At 44.3% G+C, this 22,500-nt stretch overlaps 1 protein-coding gene across 10 annotated transcripts in view; it reads right to left on the minus strand.

The window, feature by feature from the left end:
* The window catches only part of LOC135112632 (uncharacterized), a 93,436-nt gene that overhangs the window by 9,224 nt on the left and 61,712 nt on the right, over positions 1 to 22,500 (minus strand). For 7 of the 10 annotated variants that reach the window (XM_064027204.1, XM_064027206.1, XM_064027205.1 and 4 more), the window contains 2 exons: positions 11,176 to 11,430; positions 2,002 to 2,105 (listed from right to left, as the gene is read on the minus strand). In XM_064027204.1, the coding sequence (XP_063883274.1) occupies positions 11,357 to 11,430 (74 nt within the window). In that variant the 3' untranslated portion in view covers positions 2,002 to 2,105; positions 11,176 to 11,356. Of the gene's footprint in view, positions 118 to 1,980; positions 2,106 to 11,175; positions 11,431 to 22,500 lie in introns of all 10 variants that reach the window. The other 3 variants (XM_064027208.1, XM_064027203.1, XM_064027209.1) reach the window with 3 other exon arrangements.

Here is a 22,500-nt window from a genome sequence, read left to right on the forward strand (position 1 = left end):
GTATAACTCTGTGTCTATTTACCTGTCGCAGTTAGGTTCTTGTTTGGAGCGAGTGCGTTCGTCTTGTTGTGGCAGGGTGGTTACCTCACGCGGTCCAGAAAAGACGGGGAAGAGTTGCTGAGGTGAAAGAAATAAGACAAGTTTTGCCGTACTTACCGGCACTAACTTTGTATGTGCACGCGAGACTCGGAAGCTAGAAGTTTTAGATGACACGTTTTTCTCTTAATTTCCTCGAGGACGACTGAATAACACCACTGGACAATTTCCTAAAGAAACGCAGTCCTGTGCAGTTTACATGGACCTAAGTTATTCCCAGAGGCCTTTCTGAACACACTCCTCCAAGCATCATGTCTCTGGTGAGGATACCGGCCCACCAAGGCAAGTCATCTGCCAGAAATGAAGTTAGGCAACGGTTTTCCTGACTCTTTGACGTTTACGAGGTCCATGCCAGTCTCTGATGCTAATGTACCTTCTGGCAGAATTCTCCGTTAGCACGATTCACGTAAAAGGAATCGTTTTTCCTCACGAGTGAGCAAAGATCAGTAGAGGAGTTTTACTTGTTCCCAGAGGAAGCTAATGGCACGGGAAGGAGCTGCGAGTGTGATGGAATAGTTAGCCTCAAGTAACGAGTCCACATTTGCCAAAGATGCCGCACAGACTCGCCCGTGCAAGGTTTTGATCTCTGCTTTAGAAAAATACTTTTACTCAGGAACGAATGCGTGTTTGTCTGATAAGATGTATTTCCTAAAAGCATCGTGTTGTCTCCTGGCCATTACTACATCAGGTATCTACAAAGTTGAATGAACTATTAAGTCATCAGGTGTAGTTCTAAATGCAAGGAATTAAAAAAATAGTAGTTTTGTGAAAATTACTTTCATCTGATGCCGTTTTTGCATAATAAGTGCACAGATCGTAATTTCACAAGTGCAATAAACTTATTCAGCTCTTGATAATTTTCCCCGCGCCAGTAAACGCACACGTAAAGAAACAACTGAGTTCGGTCAACCCTGACTCCACGGGAGGGGGCATCACGCCTCAGACTCGCGACACTGCTCTCTTCCCTCTCTATCACTACTTGCCTCCCATTACAGGCCGCGACCGGAAGACTTCCATGCAATTGAGAAGCCTTGTGGAAATCGTCTCTAAGGAGGAAATCTTACATAAGAGTCAATTTTTTTTTTGGTCTGGAACTTAGTCGCCCTACGCACCCGCACACCAGCGATCCCACGACGTCGAAGGAAATTCAATAATGTACTGAAAGGCAAACCACCTCTCAAAGAGCGCGATCCTTTCAAGTTCTTGTAGGAGAAGTGTGATGGATGGCTTGAAACACTGGTGATGAAACGAGCGTATCGCGAGGTTTGCACGGGGGGTTGGGGGTGAGGTGGAGAACGAGGTACTTTTTTTTTTTTTTTTTCCAGAGACCGAGGTGGCGGCGATCCATTCAAATATCAACATTAATCAGGAAGGTCGTTATGCCCTCATTACGCAGACTTTATCTCACGCTCCGTACACACTTCACTGCGGAGCAACTCACGGCAAAATGTGAATGCAATCACGGCTCCCTCATCCATCACGGGATTATGCTGTTTTATGCTCTTTGGCGACCCGTGCTATTTTTTCCTTTTCGTAAAGAAAGTCGCAATAGAACTTTTGAGTGGATAATTAAGCTCCGTTCAAGTGTATCATCAGGCCAACTGACGAGTATTTTTGACTACTGGGTTTAATTAATCCTTGCAATGACAAAGTGACAAAAAATATTGTAATTTTATCCCGAATCAACACAGCCGCGTTTGTGAATGCTGTAAGTACTAAGACTGTTCGAGAAAATACAATGTACTCCGTTACAATGAAAAGGAATATTGAGTAAGACAGATTGCAACGGCGAAAATATTACATAGAAGTAAGTGTTGTACCTCCGCCCACGCTAGCTATTACAAGTCGTGATTAACCTGTCGTAAATTAACAAGTCGTAAATACCTGTCCTGGCGCCTTCCTCACCTGTCCCGGCGCCTTCCTCACTTGCCCTGGCGTCTCCCTCACCTGTCCTGGCACACGCAAGAGTCCTGAGGCAAGAACTAGCAATCTGATGCCGCGGAAAGACGCTGCAAAGGTGGAAGAGAACAAATGAATGTTTTAATGTAACATATTTCTCACATGTATTATGTCTTGCTTTAATTTTCTATTACTTATTGTTTGTTATAGTGGTACCTATTGAAGTGTACATTCAAGTAGTTCTACTTTATTTTCCTGAAGACACGAGTGATTTATCTCGTCAATCTGTGAATTGGTCTCTCTCTCTCTCTCTCTCTCTCTCTCTCTCTCTCTCTCTCTCTCTCTCTCTCTCTCTCTCTCTCTCTCATTAACTCATCTATTCGGAATTTTGAAAAATGCAATCACACACACATGCACACACAAATAACTACACATGCACACAAAAATAATGAATATAATCACACGGGAAAAAAAAAAAATATTCATGGGCGGGGAAAAAAAAAATTTATATATAACTATAAAAATAAACATGCGATGGTGCTCGTTAGGTATGCTTATTGTACCTTAGCAATACATTACCTGTACCTGCCGCACCGTTGCTTGTACCTGGGAAAGCACCACGACCCGTTCGCGCAGGAATAAGCAACCATATATATATTTTTTTAACGAAACCTAACGCCCGGAAGTTTCCAGGGAGGTAAATGTTATCGTTCGTTGTGCTGGTTTACAAAATGTGTACTAGGTAAAGATTCAGGGATTTATAAAGTGGATGAATATTCTTCGTTCAGTAACTTTGGAGGGGAAACGTAAAACGAAGTAAATCTGTATTCTGTGCCATGTGAGGGGGAAATAAAGAAAAAACAAATAAAATGCCATGCTTAAGTAAGTGTGGAGAGAAGAAAGGAAAACCAAGAAAAGGGAAAATGAAAATTAAATAAATCCTTGTTCACTTTCATGTGAGGATGGAAATTAAAATGCTACATCAAGGAAATGTGTCAAAAAATGCAAACCACATATGGAAAAAAAAAAACTAGGAGGAAAATAAATCTCTATCCAGCGATGTGTGAGAAAAAAAAAAAAAAACTAAACTGCCATACTAAGAAATTGTGTAAAAAAAACGAAAGCATCCGAAAAAAAAAATTTATCTTAACAAAATGAAAAGAGGAGAACAGCAAGTAACGTTCATATGAATAAATTATTATAAAACAGACCACAGAAATTCACTCCAGAAAAATGAAAAGGGAAATTCTGCAAGCAATGTTCATGCAAATAGATAAATATAAAACCTTTCTCCAAAAACTCCAATTAAGCAAAATGCAAAGACAAAAAATTCACATCGTTAAATAAGGAAAAAAGTAAAGACAAAAAAAAGTTTGGTAATTGAAGAAAAAATAAAACTACAAACCAAGAGAGAGAGAGAGAGAGAGAGAGAGAGAGAGAGAGAGAGAGAGAGAGAGAGAGAGAGAGAGAGAGAGAGAGAGAAAGCGGTGACGCATATTGGGTATGGAAATTTAAGTCTGGTTCCCTATGTTGTTTGTGGTAGAGCAGTGGAAATGAGGCTCGTGTTTTGCAGGTGTTCAGAGCAAGTGTTGTTGTAAATATGATGTATAAATATGAATTATGCATGTGTGTGTGTGTGTGTGTGTGTGTGTGTGTGTGTGTGTGTGTGTGTGTGTGTGTGTGTGTGTTTGTCGTTTTTATATTCTTACCATTGGATGCCAGAGAGAGAGAGAGAGAGAGAGAGAGAGAGAGAGAGAGAGAGAGAGAGAGAGAGAGAGAGAGAGAGAGAGAGAGAGAGAGAGAGAGAGATTATATGCCAGTCGCTCTTGAATCCCAAGAAACATCACTGAATATAGATGCCAAGAAAAACTCAGTTCAATTCGGTCCAGTTCTTCGGCTCAGTTCGCTTGTTATATATAAAAAGAAAAAAAAAAAAACGTACATAACACATATTTACCCTTAATTGTACAAAAAAAAAAAACCACGAGTAAAAACCTAAACGAGAACAAGCAAATAGTAACTTATAGATGTTATTTATAAGCTGCACATATTTAAAACTTTACCATTAGTTTCAATACATGAAGAAAGAAAAAAAATGGTAACTACGACCGTTTGACCACATGCAGATACATTCGGGGCAAATTCCGCTTATAATTTTGGGATGTAAATTCTGTAATCATAATTTTGTATTTGTGCGTGGAGGCGAGCCGGGAAGCAATTACGTGTGAACTGGTACTGGAGATCGTGGGGCAGAGGCGCAGCACGGCGGGCCTCTAAAAACAAGTGAAGGTTCTTAGGCGCCTTTCTTTTTTTTTTTTCGGTCAGACGGCGGTTTTCTTTTTAAGGAGAGGATTGTGCCAGTGTCAGCTTAGGTTTTCTGTCCGTGTGTTATCGTCTGTCTGTTGTCTGTCTTTGTTCTTGTGTGTCCATTTGCTGCTCTCTCTCTCTCTCTCTCTCTCTCTCTCTCTCTCTCTCTCTCTCTCTCTCTCTCTCTCTCTCTCTCTCTCTCTCTCGTTTATTTTTTTTGTTTGTTTATTCTTCTCTTTGTTTGTACGTTTGGTTATATTCTTCCTTGTTAGTATGTAATACCTTTCCTATTGCACCCTCACACTCACCACTCGCTGCGACCCTCATCACGAATCGGGGCACAAGAAGAAACAACGTCCATTCCAGCGCGGTTTCAATGACGCAGGCAGATGGGAGGGCTGACAGGCAAGGAGACAGAGAGACGGCCTCCTTATTGTGAACAAGTTTGTCCGATCGATACACTCACATCCCCAATAAACACTGGGCTTCCCTATGGTCATTTCCACGCGGGATGTCACTTGCAGACTATACCCGATGAACATGATTAATCTCGCAGCCACAGGCCACACGAGTACATAGTCAGGGTTGGCATTCACGGGGCGTGCAAGTAACAGGCTTCGATCCGAGTCACACGGAGGAGCAACATGTAAACTGAAACTGACCACCTTAATAATATATGTTGTGAATGCATTTATCAACACAGGCGTCCATTTTCTACTTCACGTCACACATTAGTATCTGTCCAGGTATTCCCGCACTACAGACGAGGAGAAATAGCGCCTTCAAGAGAATGACGACACTGCGTATGTCCTTGTGCTGATCGAGACCCTAGCACCGCCAAGACAGCTAATCCGCCGCCTGGTTTCAAGACGAGGTACCATTGTTACCAGCCACGCTACCCACGCACGGGAAACCTCACAAAATCTACACATTATCACGCACAAACAGACGGTAATGCCTCATCCACCTAATCTCCGAATACCTACATTTTTGGTCTTAGCAGCCTCGCCTTCTCATTCACCGTCCGGAAAAACTCTCACTTGTGCCTCCAGTGAAACAACAGATTACAGCGGTGGTGGGGATCGCTGATGAAAGGCGCGCCGACTCCTGATATCTCGCTGCGTTCTTAAAGCTGCGATCGAGGCGGAAAAAAAAAAAAAAAGCGCAACAAATACCTCAGCTACTCCTGAGTTGAATCTTGATATAATATTTGAAGTGAGACTGTTCTCTTGCTCGCTCACAATGCCACGAACACAATCCCAACCCCGGTGCTGTAGATATATCAGACAGCTTTATGTATATATACCTCGTCGTGAATTATCTCCTTATTCCTTACCTTGCCTTACCCTCTACTGACAGGTCTGACGTAGGGATATGCATTCACTCATTGTTGCGTTAACTCGTAACAGAATACATTATAAGCCATGGTGGAGGCAGCGTTTCAGACTTAGTTCCCGTTTGAGCGTGAAGATGACAGACGGCGCAAGATTGACACGATGGCGGGAGGATCGGTGGAATATTGGGAGGGAGTGTGGTTAGGTGCGCGCACGCACACGCACACGCACGCACACACACACACACACACACACACACACACACACACACACACACACCGCCTCGTGGCCACAACAACAGCGTCAGAGATAAACTGATCAATTCCACACGAGCGTTGTCTGTGTCTGTGAGTGACAGCGGACGTCAGGCGGCTGGAGTCACATATCGCTAAATACAGACTAGTACTCTCCAACACCTCCCGCACTCCACCGCCGCCTCCTTTTTTAACACTGTCTCCCTTGCTCTCCCGGTGCGGTGTACGAGTACCTGCGGGGAACAGACTCATCCCTTGATTAAATCGCTCCGGGTTCTCGAGCGGCCTCCACACAGTCAAGTTGCAATAATTGATACAACACGGCTGACTCTGAGAACTGCCGAAACACAGACCGCTGCTCCGCCTATCTGAAGCCAATATATCGGCCAGACCAATGACCACATTCGGCACACGCGTCCAGCCACAGGGTTCTATTGTATTTATAAACACGCGACTCGTTTCCCCTTGCTAAAATTACTGAAGTAGGCCTATCAGTGGCACCTCATTGATGCTTCTTAAATCTTACCCTCGATGGTGTGACGACAACTCGCATACCATGTGAAAAGAAGGAGTGCATGTATTTGACGAATGGGAAAAAGAAAAGAGTTCTGAAGGCATTACATGAGTACCAAATTACAGAATGATCGAACCTGAAATAAGGTAGAAGCAAGTACAAACCAACGTACTATTCACATGAAAGCGAGGGAAAGAGAGACAGAAACAAACAAACACACACACACACACACAAACATCACAACAAAGTACAGTTAAATGTGACCTTGACTAATCTTCAATTTCTAATCTATCAAAGTCAAAATAATTACATCGAAAATTTCTCACAAGGTATCACATGTCTACCCTACCGATAAAAATAAACAAATACATATATAAATAAATGAATACGACATTCATGATATAACCAACATTCAAGGGCACACAACATCTCAAGATGGAGGTAATAAGACAGTGCTGGACGTGCTGGACGGGATGACTGGCTGAATATTAAGCACCCTTTGCCTTATGTAGTCACGTCTCTTCCGCCCTGCTAAGGTAATAATCCCCGGCATAAATTATTTCAGTGGGAGGTGAAGGATGAAAGACAACGCCTGACATCCAAGGTGGCGCTAATTTAGATGCCAAGAATGTATTTTTCTATTGTGCTTGCTTTGTGTAGTAATTACTATGAGATTTTTTGTAGGATAGCTGTCTGTGTGTGTGTGTGTGTGTGTGTGTGTGTGTGTGTGTGTGTGTGTGTGTGTGTGTGTGTGTGTGTGTGTGTGTGTGTGTGTGTGTGTGTGTGTGTGTGTGTGTGTGTGGTGTGTTAAAAATAGAATAAATAAAAAAGTGTGTTGGTGTAGTGATAACAAAGCCTCTCGTTCCTTCTATCCGTCAGTATAACCCTCCCTCTACCTGCACCTTGCCACCTCAGGGAATGCTTAATTAAAGTCACTGAGTTTGCTGTACACTCCACTCCACTCTCTCTCTCTCTCTCTCTCTCTCTCTCTCTCTCTCTCTCTCTCTCTCTCTCTCTCTCTCTCTCTCTCTCTCTCTCTCTCTCTCTCTCTCTCTCTCTCTCTCTCTCTCTCCTGCTCTCATTTCAAGACAATAAAGAATACAGAGTTAGATCACAAATGTATTCTACTCTACAATCACACATTACCACCCTCAGCTAAGTCTTACAAGGTGAACAGAAGCCATAAATCAGTAAAACAAAGAAAAGCTAAAACAAAACGAAAATCTGGAGTACACGAGGAAACCGAGGCTTTACAACGCACGCCACCACACTTACAAATGACAACTAATAGCCTGAATGTATTGCGATACCTCGTTTTGGCAGCAAATGTTCCTCGCGCGCCTCTGCTGGCCATGAGTGAAGGGCAGACAAAGGCCAACAGAACCAGCCTGGAGAAGCGTGGGGCAAATACTGTGCCGAAGTACAGTGCGTGGAGATACCAAAGGGAGGGGGAGGAACGGGTGAGGGACGGGCGAGGGGCGGGGGAGGCCACGATGTTGCTCACAGGAACTAACTACCTTGGGCCTGAGAGCGATGCAGAGGCCCAGAGGAAGGGAATTCAGCGCCGAACGAGGAGGTCAAGACTGGCGCTCTCCTTTTGAGCTAGCAATTCCATTCCCTCCGTAATGCATGAAGCGCCACTCTCCATGAAGGGACTGTCCAACTCTTGTCCACAATACTTGCAAGGGTCACGCAAGGGTCGGTCCCTTCACCCGAGGACAGCACAGCGGGGAGCGCCGTAAAGCTTCAAGTGATATGGGATCCATCTTGCAGGACCAACAGATGTACGCGTGCATACATATGTCTGGTGTGGCTTTATAATTCGAGTACAAGAATGCTCCATTTTTATATCCTGACAGGTAGAGCATATGTACACACTCTAGTTGACGCATTTCACAGAGCAATCATTTCGCTATGATTCCATTGATAAAGGCGAAAAGGTACAAGACAAACTTCAAAACTACTTGTGATTACCTTCACCTTGAGTGCCTCTCAAGGTCCTGGCAGCGCTGTCACCGTCGGGGTAAGCTTCCCTTCACCAGGAGGCTGAGGCGGGCTGGGTGAAGGGTACGATGGCGTGTCACCCTCCCACTACCTCCCTTTGTCCGCGGCTGTATTCAGGGATGCGATCATTAGAAGGATCGTACGCGGCGTGAGAGCACCTCTCCAGCAGGGGAAGGAACACGGAAGACCAGATTAGACCTCACATCGACACAAATCTGCTCTCGCTCAGTATTTGATTCTCCTGTCGGATTTCATCAAACGGTAAAGGTCTTAAGTTAAATATAAACGCTTACGAGTTGTCAGCCGAAACCCAGGCAGCCTCACCTCTGCTCCTCGTCCTCGTGACTCATCACAGCTCAATATGTAATCTTCCTGGAGCAATGGAGCAGCGTGATCCGGCTTGACGCTGAGCCACTGATGGTATTATGGCGAGGTGCACACAGGACGCCGGTCACGAGGGCCGCTTTGAGGGAATCGCTCCCTGTCATTCGCCTTGTGTTGGTGCGTTTGCCGAGATCTTTCTGACCATAACCTTTCCCTTTCTCTGCTATTATCTGCTCGTGCTGCTCTTCTCTCGTACGCTTACTTGTGTGGCCATTCGTTGGGGTGTGGTATGCACGCGAGGAGTGAAGGTGCCTGTATAGGAGCGCCGTGTTACCTCTTCGTTACATCTCTTCCCATGAGCTATATTTAGGTCTCTGGTCAATGGCAAGCACCTTGTCTTCACCCATTCAACTCAGGCGAGATTCGAAACGTAAGTGCACAAGATCAAAGGAAGCATCGCGCAGTCGCCTCCACACAGCTCAATACTGCTTGCATTACACAGCTGACAGTGTGCCCTTCCTGCTTATGATGTATCCTTCCTACACCAACTACTACTCAACTTGCGCTTCTCTCCCATTAATGTTTCTTATTCTGCCGTACATAACATTTTCTGCTGCTGTAACCCCGCTGCATATATATAATTCTCTCTCTTTCCGACATTGCTCCCTCGTTTCTCTCTAACATTACATTGCTTTACCTCTTTAGTCCTCCACCATAATCCTGCCCAAATAAAGCTCACTTCTCAGCATTTCCCGTCCTTTATCTGGTCTTTAAAATGTGAGGTACCTCTGATATCTCCTTGGCCACCGTTCTACTTCTTTTTCCCGGAGATTTTTTTCTTCTGCTCGACACTTTAGCATGAAAAAGAAATTCAAAGGCAACGCTGTTAAGAGTTAGGTCTCCTTCAGCTAACTTTTGCTAATCTCATGCTAAATTACTTAATGATGCGGTGAACTTTAGAGATTTACATAAATTACGAGGAAGAACCGAGAAATGAGAAACGTCAGCTGCATGGGGGGGGGAATCCAACCCTTCTTACATCTCCCCCTCCCCTTCCCCTTCATTTTCCTCCAACGCCACCCGCAGAAATTCGGGCAAAACAAATCCTTCCTAGCTCCTTGACATCGTAGGTCGCTCTCTTAATTACTAATCTTGGTTCCCGTTGTATTTCAAGGTGTAGAGGGAATAGCCCACGTACTGTCTTGCTTGTCCTTCTCTAAGTCTTGATCGATGAATAAGTGTGATGAAACATAATGAAGCGTGAGAAAAGTCAGAGAAGGGTGGAAAAAAAGTGAGCAAGAGCGAGAAAGTATAAAAAAAAAAGCGTGGAAAAAAGTGAGGAAGCATGGGAAAAATTGAGCAAGCGTGGGAAAAAAGTTAGCAAGCATAGAAACTGAGGGAAAGGCTAAGAAAGTGCAGTAAAGCTTGGAAAGATGATGGAGGTGTGGACAAATAATGGGGAAGCGTGGGAAAAAAGGGAACAATTGGAAGACAAGTGAAAAATATGGAAAACATAGATGAGAAGCGTGGGAAGAGTGAGAAACATGCGAGAAAGTAAGAAATAAAAGTGTGGAGCCGTGGGAAAAATGTAGAAACGTGGAAAAAAAAATGAGAGGGCGTGGGAAATCCTTATCTACTGCATTTATAACTATCTGTCTGTATCTCCAACTAATTAATTATGTATATATACACTTACAAACTTTTACGTATGCATGTATGTATGTATGTACGTATGGATATATGTATGAAAAGATGAATGCATAAATCTATCTCTGTTTCTGTCTCTATCTAAATACAAACAAGTTAGCAGCTGTGCATCGCCTCCACCAGCCTAGGGGTCCCTTTCTCGGTCTTTCGCTAGGGCCCCTTTACGCGCGAAGGGAAGTGGCGCACCACCATTATGGAATTTCAAGTGTCACGGACGGGAAGTATGTCACAGTACTAATATATTCCGAAGCGGCGCTTAAACCAGAACAAATGGGAAAGCACGCGTCTGAAAAATGGTAAGCGATAGAATGTGACGACGAGCGAGTGGCGAGGTGGAAGCAAAGTCAAGGTGGATGTGGTAACGATGTGTGTTGTGGAAGTGAAATGTAATTAAATACGAACTTTGGTCCAGGAGAGAAGGGCGTCGTAATTACTGAGGCAGGAGTCTGGCCATCTCGAGGGAGTCAAGTCGCGTTTCTTGAACCAGTTTGCCTTTACAAAACCCGTGGCTCGGTTGGAATACGCTTACACTCGTGGACAAAAATCGATAAGCATTCATATTAATCACGCAAGAGCAAAACAAAAAAAAAAAGATTAAAGAAAATGGACAGGTGGACGTTAATTAACACGGCGCAGCTTTGTACTCAAAAGGTAAAAATGCTGGAAAAATACGTCGTGTTGGCTAGGTCCGATTACAACCCTCCACACTACTCGCTTTTAATGACCACAAACTGACCTCCCCATCCTCGCGTGGCTGGACCCGCTACGTCAGGATCCCTCGATGAGACTCTCGACGGAGGAGGCTCGAGCGGCGTGCGGCGGCGAGTACGGCTGCTGGACACCACTTCTGCAGGCACAGCAAGGCAGACTAATTGGATGAGTTCTTTCAAGCATTCCAGGCGTCCCTCCTCCTCCTCTTAGGGCCTCGTCACAAGCCACAAGCCATCCAGGTGTCCAGGGAAGTGTGGTCGTCCAGATGTGGTGAAGCCACCTGAAGGGGAGAAGAGAGAAAAAGATGATTTTGCTTTTAGGTTCTTCTCAGGTGTCCCGACAGTGTAGATATGAGTGTAGATACTATCAATACTATCGTTAACACGTCCCGTTGTGGTACTTTTTGGTTACTTTCAAGCTGTCGGGGCGTCTCGGTGCAGTGGAGGAGACGAGCGTGTGTGACAGACAGCGAGGAGCAAGGCATGAGGCAGAAAATTTAAGGAAGGACTTTTATGAGCGACAGAACTTAGGCCATGAAAAGTTAAGCTCTTTTTTTTCTTTTTTTTTTTTTTGGTGGGGAACGATTCTCTCTCTCTCTCTCTCTCTCTCTCTCTCTCTCTCTCTCTCTCTCTCTCTCTCTCTCTCTCTAACCCCTCATCTACTTCTTCACTTTTTATTTTGCCTGTATCCTTCTCAACTACCCTGTAAATATAATGAATTTTCCTTTATTGTTCCATATTTGTTGGTGTCTTCCTCACATCAAAAGAGCACGGTGAGGCACCTTTGTGACAGAAAGGCGGGAGGAATGGGTCTTGGTTGATGGGAAAAAAGAATAAAGAAAACGGACATTGTAATAATTCAAATCTTAAGTTCCTTCTCTTCTTTCTTGTTGACATCTGCATTCGTTCCTCCTACTCTTCTTTTCAACCTTTTCCTTTCCTATTCCTTCCTTCCCTTCTTTTCTTTTTATTTTATTTCCTTTCGATTTCTCGTCCCATTCTTTCCTCTCTCTCTCTCTCTCTCTCTCTCTCTCTCTCTCTCTCTCTCTCTCTCTCTCTCTCTCTCTCTCTCTCTCTCTGCTGACTTTGCTCCCTTTCTCCCTTCCTGCTGAGTTACCGGTCTCCCTCTTTTTTTCCTCCTTGAATCACCACCTTCCCTCAATGCCCTCTTCCTCCTCTCAAGACCTCGACTAAAATAGTGTTGAAAGGCGCGGGTTTTACGGACGCCCCGTGACACCTCCCGGCCAAGGCATTGAGGGGCGTCTTCGGGTCACGTCAGATCAGGATTCCGAATTCAACCTCCGCAGCTTCTGAATTCTTGCCCGCGCTGGATATTCTCGTTCCTCGGAAGCCGACGTCGTGCACCACTGGCGGAGCAAAACCTGGACGAGTGACGTGATCTGGCGTGACGTGACGACGAAAAAAGTGCGAAAAAATATCAGTGACCCTCCTTTCTTCTTTTTTTTTTCTCTCTCTCTTTTTGTTTTCAGATGATATTCACTCTCGTCAACGACTGGAGAGTTATGAAAGTGTAATCCGCAGATAACGACTGTCAACAAGATCAAGGTCAACACTCGCTCTTGAACAAGTCTATCCATCGCCACAGGTCACGATCCAGGCAGGGCTGAGTGAGCTCCTGCCGCCCCGCTTGTCTCGTGAAGGCGAAAATACACCGGACTACTTCCCTCACCACTTCCAGTGACCAACAAGCGTTTATTCTTCGAAAACTAAGTATAGAACGAGATGTTTGTGTTGTTCCATCTGCTTACCGTCTTACTCATTCTTTTTCAAGGAGCACTGTGTTGCAAAAGTGTTTTCACTTAGCTACTCGTATCATAATGGCTTCCTTGAAGACACGAGACAACATACAACAAGTATCTTCCTGATATAACATCAATACAATACTTTAAGGGAAATTCCATCATTGCCATACATACTACATTATCAACACTACTGAGCGAGGCCTCCCACACGTCACTCTCACTTCATACTCCGGCCGCTGCACGAAGAACGTCAGAGAAAGTGTCAGCAATACAGAAAGGAATCCAAAGCTAGAGGCGAGGCAAACAGCGCGGCGTCCCGACCCACTACCCTAACAAGGCCCCTCAAGCCTCGCATGTCTCAGAGCCGTCACTTGATCGTTCTCACAACTCCTCGCCCTCCGGCCATAAGAACCTCAGGGCAGCGGTGGAAGCGTCATCATTATCGCCACAAGTACCCAGGCCCTCTGTGTCGGACTGTAGTATTGAGGAGGGAGGAGGAGGATGTTGACGAGGTGGAGTTGAAGGAAGAAGGCAGGGAAGTGAAAAAGAAGTTAGACGGGAGAAGAGAAGGACTACGAGGATATGCAGTAAAAATGGACAGGAAATGGGAGGGGAAGGAAGACGAGGACAAGGACGGGGACGGAGATGACGACAACGACAACGAAGTGTTAGGCGAACGAAGAGAAAGATGAGGAGGAAACGAGACGGGGAAGGAAGGAAACTAAAAAGACCTGGAGGAAGAAGACGAGGAGAGAGAGGGATTAGACGAAGGAAAAGAAGGACTAGGAGGAGGAAGAGATGAAAGAAAAGAAGCGGAGGGAGGTACGAAGGAAGACCCGGAGAAAGAGGAGTTAGATGAAGGAAGAGAACTACGTACGAAGAGAAAGAAATGGAGGAGGAGGAGGAGGAGGAGGAGGAGGAGGGTAGAAAAAGCTCAAAGGGACTAAGTTAGTTGGTTCTGCAGCTCCGTCAAGTAAAGATAGGACTTAGAAGAATTTCAGGACAAAATGATCGTGTTTGGCCAAGTTACGCAGTTTCGCTTGGAGCTTCGCGATGCATCACGTGACTCTGGGCAGCTCAACGATCCTTTAATTGCGCTACCTCATCACCATTACGCTTTTTCGTGCGGCAAGGATGTTCGCTTTCGTTATAAATGGAGTCAAACTTGTCGGTCATGGGAACCTACGACCACCACCACCACCACCACTACTACTACCAGCGCCGCTATCCGCTACCACCTGTTATTTTTTTCGTCTTTTTTTCTTAAATGGAGGAAGAAAAGTGTGCTTCTAGACAACACACGCGCGGCACGGTAGTCAATACACGGCAAAACAGCTCCAGTGTGCCGTGTTGCAGACTAGAACGCTTTTCCTCTTTCTCTTTATCTCTCGCTTTCCTTCTTTCACAAGAGAAGCACAAACACATGCAAACAAACACACAAGCAAACACACACACACACATGAGAGAGAGAGAGAGAGAGAGAGAGAGAGAGAGAGAGAGAGAGAGAGAGAGAGAGAGAGAGAGAGAGAGAGAGAGAGAGAGAGAGAGAGAGAGAGAGAGAGAGAGAGAGAGAGAGAGAGAGAGAATGGAAGGGCCACAAGCCGAATCTTCCAGACGAACAACTTTCAATGGATTCATCTTCCCACTCCCTGGAGCACTCCCTCTCTCCCAGCTGGAAATACTGAGAGCGACGATTTACAGCTCAAACCTGAAGCAGTGCCGAGGAGGACGCGGCCTGTGACTCTCGCGGGGATAACATTACAAGAGGTTAAGTGGCGGTGACAAACTTCCCCGTCGTCTCTAGAGAGAAAAAAAAACATCACCTCTACACCGTTTCAGAATTATGCCATCATTTTTTCTCTTTTTTTTTTCTTTCGCTTAGTTACCATCATAGCCCTTGTTTTTGCTCTCCAGTCGCTCCCGGGGGAGGTAACATTACTAATACGAGAAGGGGGACGCAGGAGGGACAACAGAACATGCTCCTCTCTTTCTACCCTGAATAACATTACCTCTATACTCGCCCCAGCAGGAGAGAATTTTTTTCCTTCGCTTACTTTCCTTCATTTATTGGGTCGTTCCGGATACTTTGCGCCCTGTTTTCCATGTCCCGCTTCATTACTTCGCCTCCTCCTCCCGCTGGTACTCGCGCCGCCGGGAAGACGTGGTGTATTCCCTGTTTATTGCCAGCTATTGCCTCGTTACAGCGGCGTGGCGGTGTCTCGAGGCACTAAGAGTTGTTTCATCTCCAGCTGAGGCGGCATCGAAGAGAAATCTCCACAAATCTTCCTCGCCCTCCACGCCGCCCAACAGGCCATTACATCATAAATACAACTGACGGATAGGAATGGTAGGGAAGCCATTACCGAGGAACAAACGCTCTTGTTTTCCAGGAAGCAACAAGATATACTCCATTGACCATCGCTACTTCATACTCTGTAAATTCTGCAACTCCCTGCCTCCTTCTGTATTTCTTCCTTCCTGCGACTTGAATTCTTTCAAGAAGGTGCTTTCAAGGCACTTATCCTCCGATTTTTGATGATTCCTTTGACATTTCTTTTCGGACTGGCACCTCAGTGGGTCTTTTTTCGGTCTTTTGTTGCCCTTGGAAGATGCCCCTCTTACAAGGAAAAAATTACGTGACTGCAAACAAGATTGGAAGATCCGAGAGCCTCCGTACTTCTATGACCCAGTTCCTGTGCTGCCCTTCGCCCTCCGCCCCGCAGCCCTCACCCAACCCTCCCCTGCCTTTGCGTGATCCGTTTTTCTCCCCACCTGACACAGATTAATGTTTTCTTATAATTTCAGCCTCAGTCAAAAGATTTACCCTTGTGGTTTCTAATTTTTCCTCCTCCTTTCTTTCCTCCCTCCCTCTCTCTCTCTCTCTCTCTCTCTCTCTCTCTCTCTCTCTCTCTCTCTCTCTCTCTCTCTCTCTCTCTCTCTCTCTCTCTCGTGTGTGTGTGTGTGTGTGTGTGTGTGTGTGTGTGTGTGTGTGTGTGTGTGTGTGTGTGTGTGTGTGTGTGTGTGTGTGTGTGTGTGTGTGTGTGTGTGTGTGTGTGTGTGTGTGTGTGTGTGTGTTAAAATATTACAGCGCCTGAGGGTGTGGTTGCAGTAGGGAAGAGAATTACGTAGTCACAGTTTACAGAAAAGTGGTTTATTTCTCTACTGTCTAACCCTCAAAATGTTATAATCTCCAAGGTATAATCTCCCATCAGCTCGTCATAAAAACTCGCCTCGCCTCACTCATGGCAAAGGATTAAGAAGTGAGGAAGTAATGTAGGAAAACTGAAGCCTTTATACACTCCATCCCCGTGCAGAAGCTCAAACACTCACTGCTTCTTCGTACTGGTGGTCAAAATAAAGGGTATAATAACGAAACAAGTATACTGGAGAATACCACTAAATACTACGTCTAATTTATAAGCAGCCAGCCATTTGAGTCAAGAGATACTAACTAAGGAACGTGCATCTCTACAGCATCCTTTTGGGGAGACACAGAGCAACAGCAAAACTAAAACAAAAGAAAACTGACAAGCGTGGAGGTGGAGGCTGGCACACTTTTTCAACCATAGAGTCGTTACCTAATAAAACTACGACACTCATCAATAACCTACACTATGCTTCAATAACACTGGCACCCTTCATCTATATACCATGTGAGAAGCGGGAGAAAGGAGCAACAAGAAAAATTGCCACGATACCCAGTAACATCTTTACCAACCCAAGGTACCATCACATCCACCATTACGGCGCCACCACCACCACCACCACCACCACCACCACGTCTGTTTCATATATAAGTCAACTCCAATTAACTCATTCATTTGTAGCTCGTCCAGGGAGGCGCAGAGGAGCAAGGAGGGGGTGTCAGGAGGTGATGAATGAGGTGTAAAGGGGAGGAGGGAGATGAGAGAGAGAGAGAGAGAGAGAGAGAGAGAGGTGGGTGGAAGGGAAGAGAAAGGAGAGCAGCGGAAGATGAAGTGAGAAGAGAGGAGTAGCATAGGGGAAGAACAGGAATTGGAAAGGAGGAAGAGAAAAGAAGGAAAGGAGAGAACAAGAGATGAGATAAAAAATGAAGAAGGAAAATGGAAAGGCTACAAAAAAAAAGGAAAATAGATAACAAAAAAGAGAAGGCGAGAAAATACGTACACCTAGAGAGAGAGAGAGAGAGAGAGAGAGAGAGAGAGAGAGAGAGAGAGAGAGAGAGAGAGAGAGAGAGAGAGAGAGAGAGAGAGAGAGAGAGAGAGAGAGAGAGAGAGAGAGAGAGAGAGAGAGAGAGAGAGAAAAGACAGAATACAAAGGAAGGAATGACGAAGGAGAGGCTAAAAATAGGAACAGGAGAGAAGGATGAGAGGGGAAAGAGCGAGGGAACAGACAAGCATCTCTAGTTTACTCCTCTTCTCACTCGCCCTCGCCTCTCTCCTTTCTCTTTTGTCATTACTCATTCACTTCCTTTCGCTGTCTACCTCCGTCTTTCCCTCCCACCTTCCAGACAGCTGGGGAGAAATGACTCTGATTCGTTATTGGATTATCTATTACGAAAGACGATAACTCTCTCTCTCTCTCTCTCTCTCTCTCTCTCTCTCTCTCTTCCGCAGGCTCCCCAAAACTTCAATAATCTTCCTTAGACAAGAGATAAAAAAAGGCCAAGGCATGAGCGGCGCCGTGACGACCCAACGCTGAGAGAAAGGCAACGTCAAGTTAACCAGTAATTGAAGGAAGATGGCGACGTGTGATAAACAAGAAGGAACCATAAGAATTCTTGCTACTCGAATTACGTTTTTTTTTTTTTTTGGCGGAGAGGGACGGGAAAAGGGTGACAGGGGGACTTCTCGTTAATTCGGAGGCCCCAGTCAGTCTGTAAGTGGTGACCGTGACTCCCGCAATCTTGGGGAGAAACGAAGATGGGGAACATTGATCGCAACACTTATTTTTATATATAGCTTTATTACTTGCATTCCTTTCATTTGGTCCTGTTCCTCTCTTCGCGTGACTCACCGTGCTAAGTTAGGCATGGCTGAAAGGCCTCTTATTGTATGTGGAAGCCGCCTTATTACTTCCCTATCAAAGTAAGATTACATTGTACATAGTTAATAACGCCAATATCAGGAAAAGGTATAACGTACTTGACTCATGAGATAAGCAGCTACATAACAGTCCTGCAAATAACACCATAGGATAGAGTCATTCTTTTCATTTATCTGGGCTTTAGTCTTTCATTATCTGCGCTAATGAAGGAGACACAAGTGTGTAAGATAAGCTTGACCTGGGCAGGACAGCGGCGGACTGTGTGCCCTCTGACACAAGGTGGGGGCGAGCAACTTTTCAGGTTCTCTCAGGCGTCCTCATCGTCGTGGATTTCTCGCTCTACGACGAAGCGAAACAAGGGACACGACTCTCGCCTCTAAAAGGAATAGTTGTCTTTTTCTTTTAAAGCGACGCTAAGAGCTGCACGACTCGATTAAGAACGCTTCGTTGCTTCCCAGGAATCGCAGAAATGTATTTCTGGTTTTCTCGTATATTACATTCACGCCCGCTGCACGCACGGGTTAAAAGAACATGTCGCTGTTATTACTACGCTGTACTGCACACCACAATCATTCCAATACTAATTCTGCTACTACGAATCAAAACCATAAAAAAAAAAAACGAAGTTATCTCCTTCAGATAACATGAATAATAATAATAATAATAATAATAATAATAATAATAATAATAATAATAAGAAGAAGAAGAAGAAGGAGAAGGAGAAGAAGAAGAAAAGAAAAAAAGAAAAAAAGGAAAAAGAAGACAACGACGACGAAGACGAAGACGATAATAATAATAAAAAAAAACACACAACAAGAACAAGACACACAAAGGAAAAAGAACCAGCATACAGAACAACACGAATGAAACAAGAGGGAAAAGAAGGAACTGAATACAGGGACTCCATCCTCTCTTCCAAGGGACACAAGGAGAGGCCCTTCACTGGCAACTTCAGCCCGTAAATATAGACGGAATTAGATTCAAAACCAGGCTACCAATTTTCCAAGAGTCTAGTTCGATGCTGCTCCTCTAAAGAAAAAAAGAGGAAAAAAAAAAGGCTTTACAATCTCGGCTAAAACTTTTCCAACTGCTGTGTGGGAAAAGGTGGCAGGCAGGGAGGCTGAGAGAGAGAGAGAGAGAGAGAGAGAGAGAGAGAGAGAGAGAGAGAGAGAGAGAGAGAGAGAGAGAGAGAGAGAGAGAGAGAGAGAGAGAGAGTTCTATTGCCCTGCGTCGCCTCAATAAATATGATCTCGTAATATTTAATGAAATAGCACTTCGGGAACCCATTAACTCCAAACACCTGACTGACATAATTGTAAAGGCCTGAATAAGATATAAAGCATTGACTCCCTGCCACTGAAGCTTCATAGAAAGTCAAGCAATGCATTTATCATAGAGCCAATACATTTTTTTCCTATTGTAATATATAAAGCTTGAATTTAATATTATGCTTTGTTATAGGAAAAATAAATAGTAACAAATTAAACGTAAATAAACGTATCGTCACTAAAACCATTTTCAGAATCTTATTTACTCTCATTTTCTCTCTTTTTCTTTCCAGTCTTGTTCTTTTACAGTTTTTCCTTTTTCTCTTTCTTTCCCTCTCTCTCTCTCTCTCTCTCTCTCTCTCTCTCTCTCTCTCTCTCTCTCTCTCTCTCTCTCTCTCTCTCTCTCTCTCTTCCTGTTCTTGTTCCTCCAGTGAATTGTATTTTAATTTTGTTCCCCTTAGTTTTTTTCTTTCTTTTATTTCTTTCTTCGTCTGTTCCTTTCCTCTTTCATTCATCCATTCTATTTTCATTTTTTTTTCTTTATCTTTGTGCCTTGGTTTTATCTGGCTTGTCGGCAGTGGAGAGCGATCGCCGCCCTAGTTACTGTTTATTCTAGTGGAGTCCATTTCCCTCTTCGCATTTTTCTTCAAGGTAAAAAGAAATCTAGAAATACAATGCCATGGAAAACGTGACGGTTGTTGCAAACTCCGCGCTGTTTTTTTCTCTCTCTCTGTTTTCTTTCACTTTTCTTTTTTTTTGTGTTTTTGTTTGTGTTTTTGTTTCACTAACTCACTCTCCCATTTCCTCACTCTGCCCACCTACGGTCTTGATTTCCTGCTGTGTTATTTTTTCTCTGTTTTTTTTTTCTTTATTTACTTATTTATTTTATTTTTTGTTGATCCAGTCTAATAATCGATGCGTTAGTACTTAGTGATTCTCTCTCTCTCTCTCTCTCTCTCTCTCTCTCTCTCTCTCTCTCTCTCTCTCTCTCTCTCTCGGTAATCTGAAAGTTCGCTCTTCAGTTTCCCGAATCTTTTACATTGGCTTCATACTCCATACTGCCATAAATACTCCGGAATTAACTTCAGAAAACAGTATGGTATTATTTTCGTGTACGACTTACGTTATTTCTTATGGACATGAATCTGCTACTCGCTGTATATTTATGCTCAGCGTATTTGCAACCAAACATCCTGATATTTTTGTTCATGTATCTAAAAAACTGATTGAAAGTTTTTACTTCTGCCTTCACGTGAGCTTTGAAGGGATCAACTTTGTACTTCTTCTTTAATAGAGGGAGATGCAGCGAGGCCGGCAGCGCGAGGGTGGCTCACAGGAAGATGGAAACAAAAAGAAAGTTAGAAGTACAGTGGAGAGAGAGAGAGAGAGAGAGAGAGAGAGAGAGAGAGAGAGAGAGAGAGAGAGAGAGAGAGAGAGAGAGAGAGAGAGAGAGAGAGAGAGAGAGAGAGAGAGAGAGAGAGAGAGAAAGGTTGGTAGATCGGGGGAGTACTCTTATGTATATGATCAAGATAATGGGATTACAAAAGGTACATGAGAAAAAAAAAGTAAGAAGCACTCTCCACAAAATAAAATTGTCATACTTGACATGACAAAAAAATAAATAAAATACAATAAATAAAAAGATAAATAAAATAAAATAAAAAAAATCTCCGATACTCGTTCATCATAACAGGGGAGAGTAATTTTCCCATAAGCTTCGCGGCTCGACTCGCCACCAATTTTGTATACTTTTGGCTCACATACCAAATATGAATGTACAACGCTGTTCGTGTCACACGGAGCCTTTGATTATATGGCTTATAATCACATATGAAAACAAATTTTAAGCTTTCTTTACACGAGCAGATTTGAGTTCTAATCCTCCTTCTTTGTGGGCACGAGCCTGAAATCCTTCCCTGGTTCGATAGAGCGCGGCGAGGTGCGTTGCGACCCGCCCGCTGCAGCACGACACGACGTGGCGTGAACTGTCTTGCACCGTCCACTGAGCATTTTCTCCTCGACAGTGACGGTATTGCCTGCCTGCCTGTGTCCTTTTCCCACCTCTCTCTCTCTCTCTCTCTCTCTCTCTCTCTCTCTCTCTCTCTCTCTCTCTCTCTCTCTCTCTCTCTCTCTCTAACGGTTTAAGTGTGAATACTGAATAAATAATTTTTATTTATTTTTACTTTTATTTTCGGTAGTGGAAGCAGTCCTCGGCCCTGCAGAATTGTAATGCCAAGCCAGTGTCTCATGTGCCGCAACAACTAAGGTCAAATGAAGCCGAATTATAGAAACTGCATAAAATACTAGTGATGCCAAAATGAAAGGTTAAAGCAACAAGAACAAGCAACAATGCTAGCGTTACGCGTGGCATCAAAGAGTCACAACAAAGAACTAAACTATCGCGCAACTCGTCACAGTTTTCAGAGCTCGGCGCGGAGTAAACATCTGAATAATGGACGGCGCACTTGTGTCTAGTAATATTTCTCAAAACTCTGGGAAGCAAGAAAATCGTGATGTAAATAGAGTTCTTGTAAATGTATTACACAGTAATGACAGGAGTTATTTTAACTGCACTGCAGCGTTGCAATAATTCGGACGATCTGTATTCTGAAAAAAAAAACGAAAAAACTTCAATTTTGCTTGTTTATATAAAATTCACTTCATACATGACGCTGCTTCCCCACGCGTGTGGCAGCTTTGCTTGCCGCTGGAAGAGGGCCACATAAACGAGACACTCAACACCATCTTAGGAGCTAATAAATCTAAGAATAGAACAAGACTGGATTCCTGAGAGAGCAGCCCAGCACCCAGTAACCCTGCAGCAGAGACAGACCCAGTCACCCAACAAGATTCGGCGTGTGAGGACCGACGCCACCCGCCGCTGAGCCGCCACGCACACCTTTAGGGAAACTTCGCACCAAAATAAATCTCCCGGTGCCCGAGCTATCAAAACAGCATTATATATTAGGCTAAGGTGCATTGCATGTACAGCGTCTGAAACCAAAGCAGAAAAATGGAAAGACTTTTTAGACAGAAATTTTCGGAAACACTGGACGAAGTAGCACAAGCACAAGCAGCACAAGCGACAGTCAGTAACGAGAGGCAGAGATGACAAAGCCACCAAACACGGCACTATAATGCAGCACGTACAAAGCCAGTCATCCTGAATACGACAGGATCTAACCTGTGGACAGACAGATGTACCGACAAAACCACCAGATCGCACGTGTCAAACCATTCTTCACGTTTGAAAAACCAGCAAGGACAGCACGAAGACTTTGGGTGAGGAGCATCA

The sequence above is a fragment of the Scylla paramamosain genome, chromosome 24 (assembly GCF_035594125.1).
Source record: "Scylla paramamosain isolate STU-SP2022 chromosome 24, ASM3559412v1, whole genome shotgun sequence".
Lineage (NCBI taxonomy): Eukaryota > Metazoa > Arthropoda > Malacostraca > Decapoda > Portunidae > Scylla > Scylla paramamosain.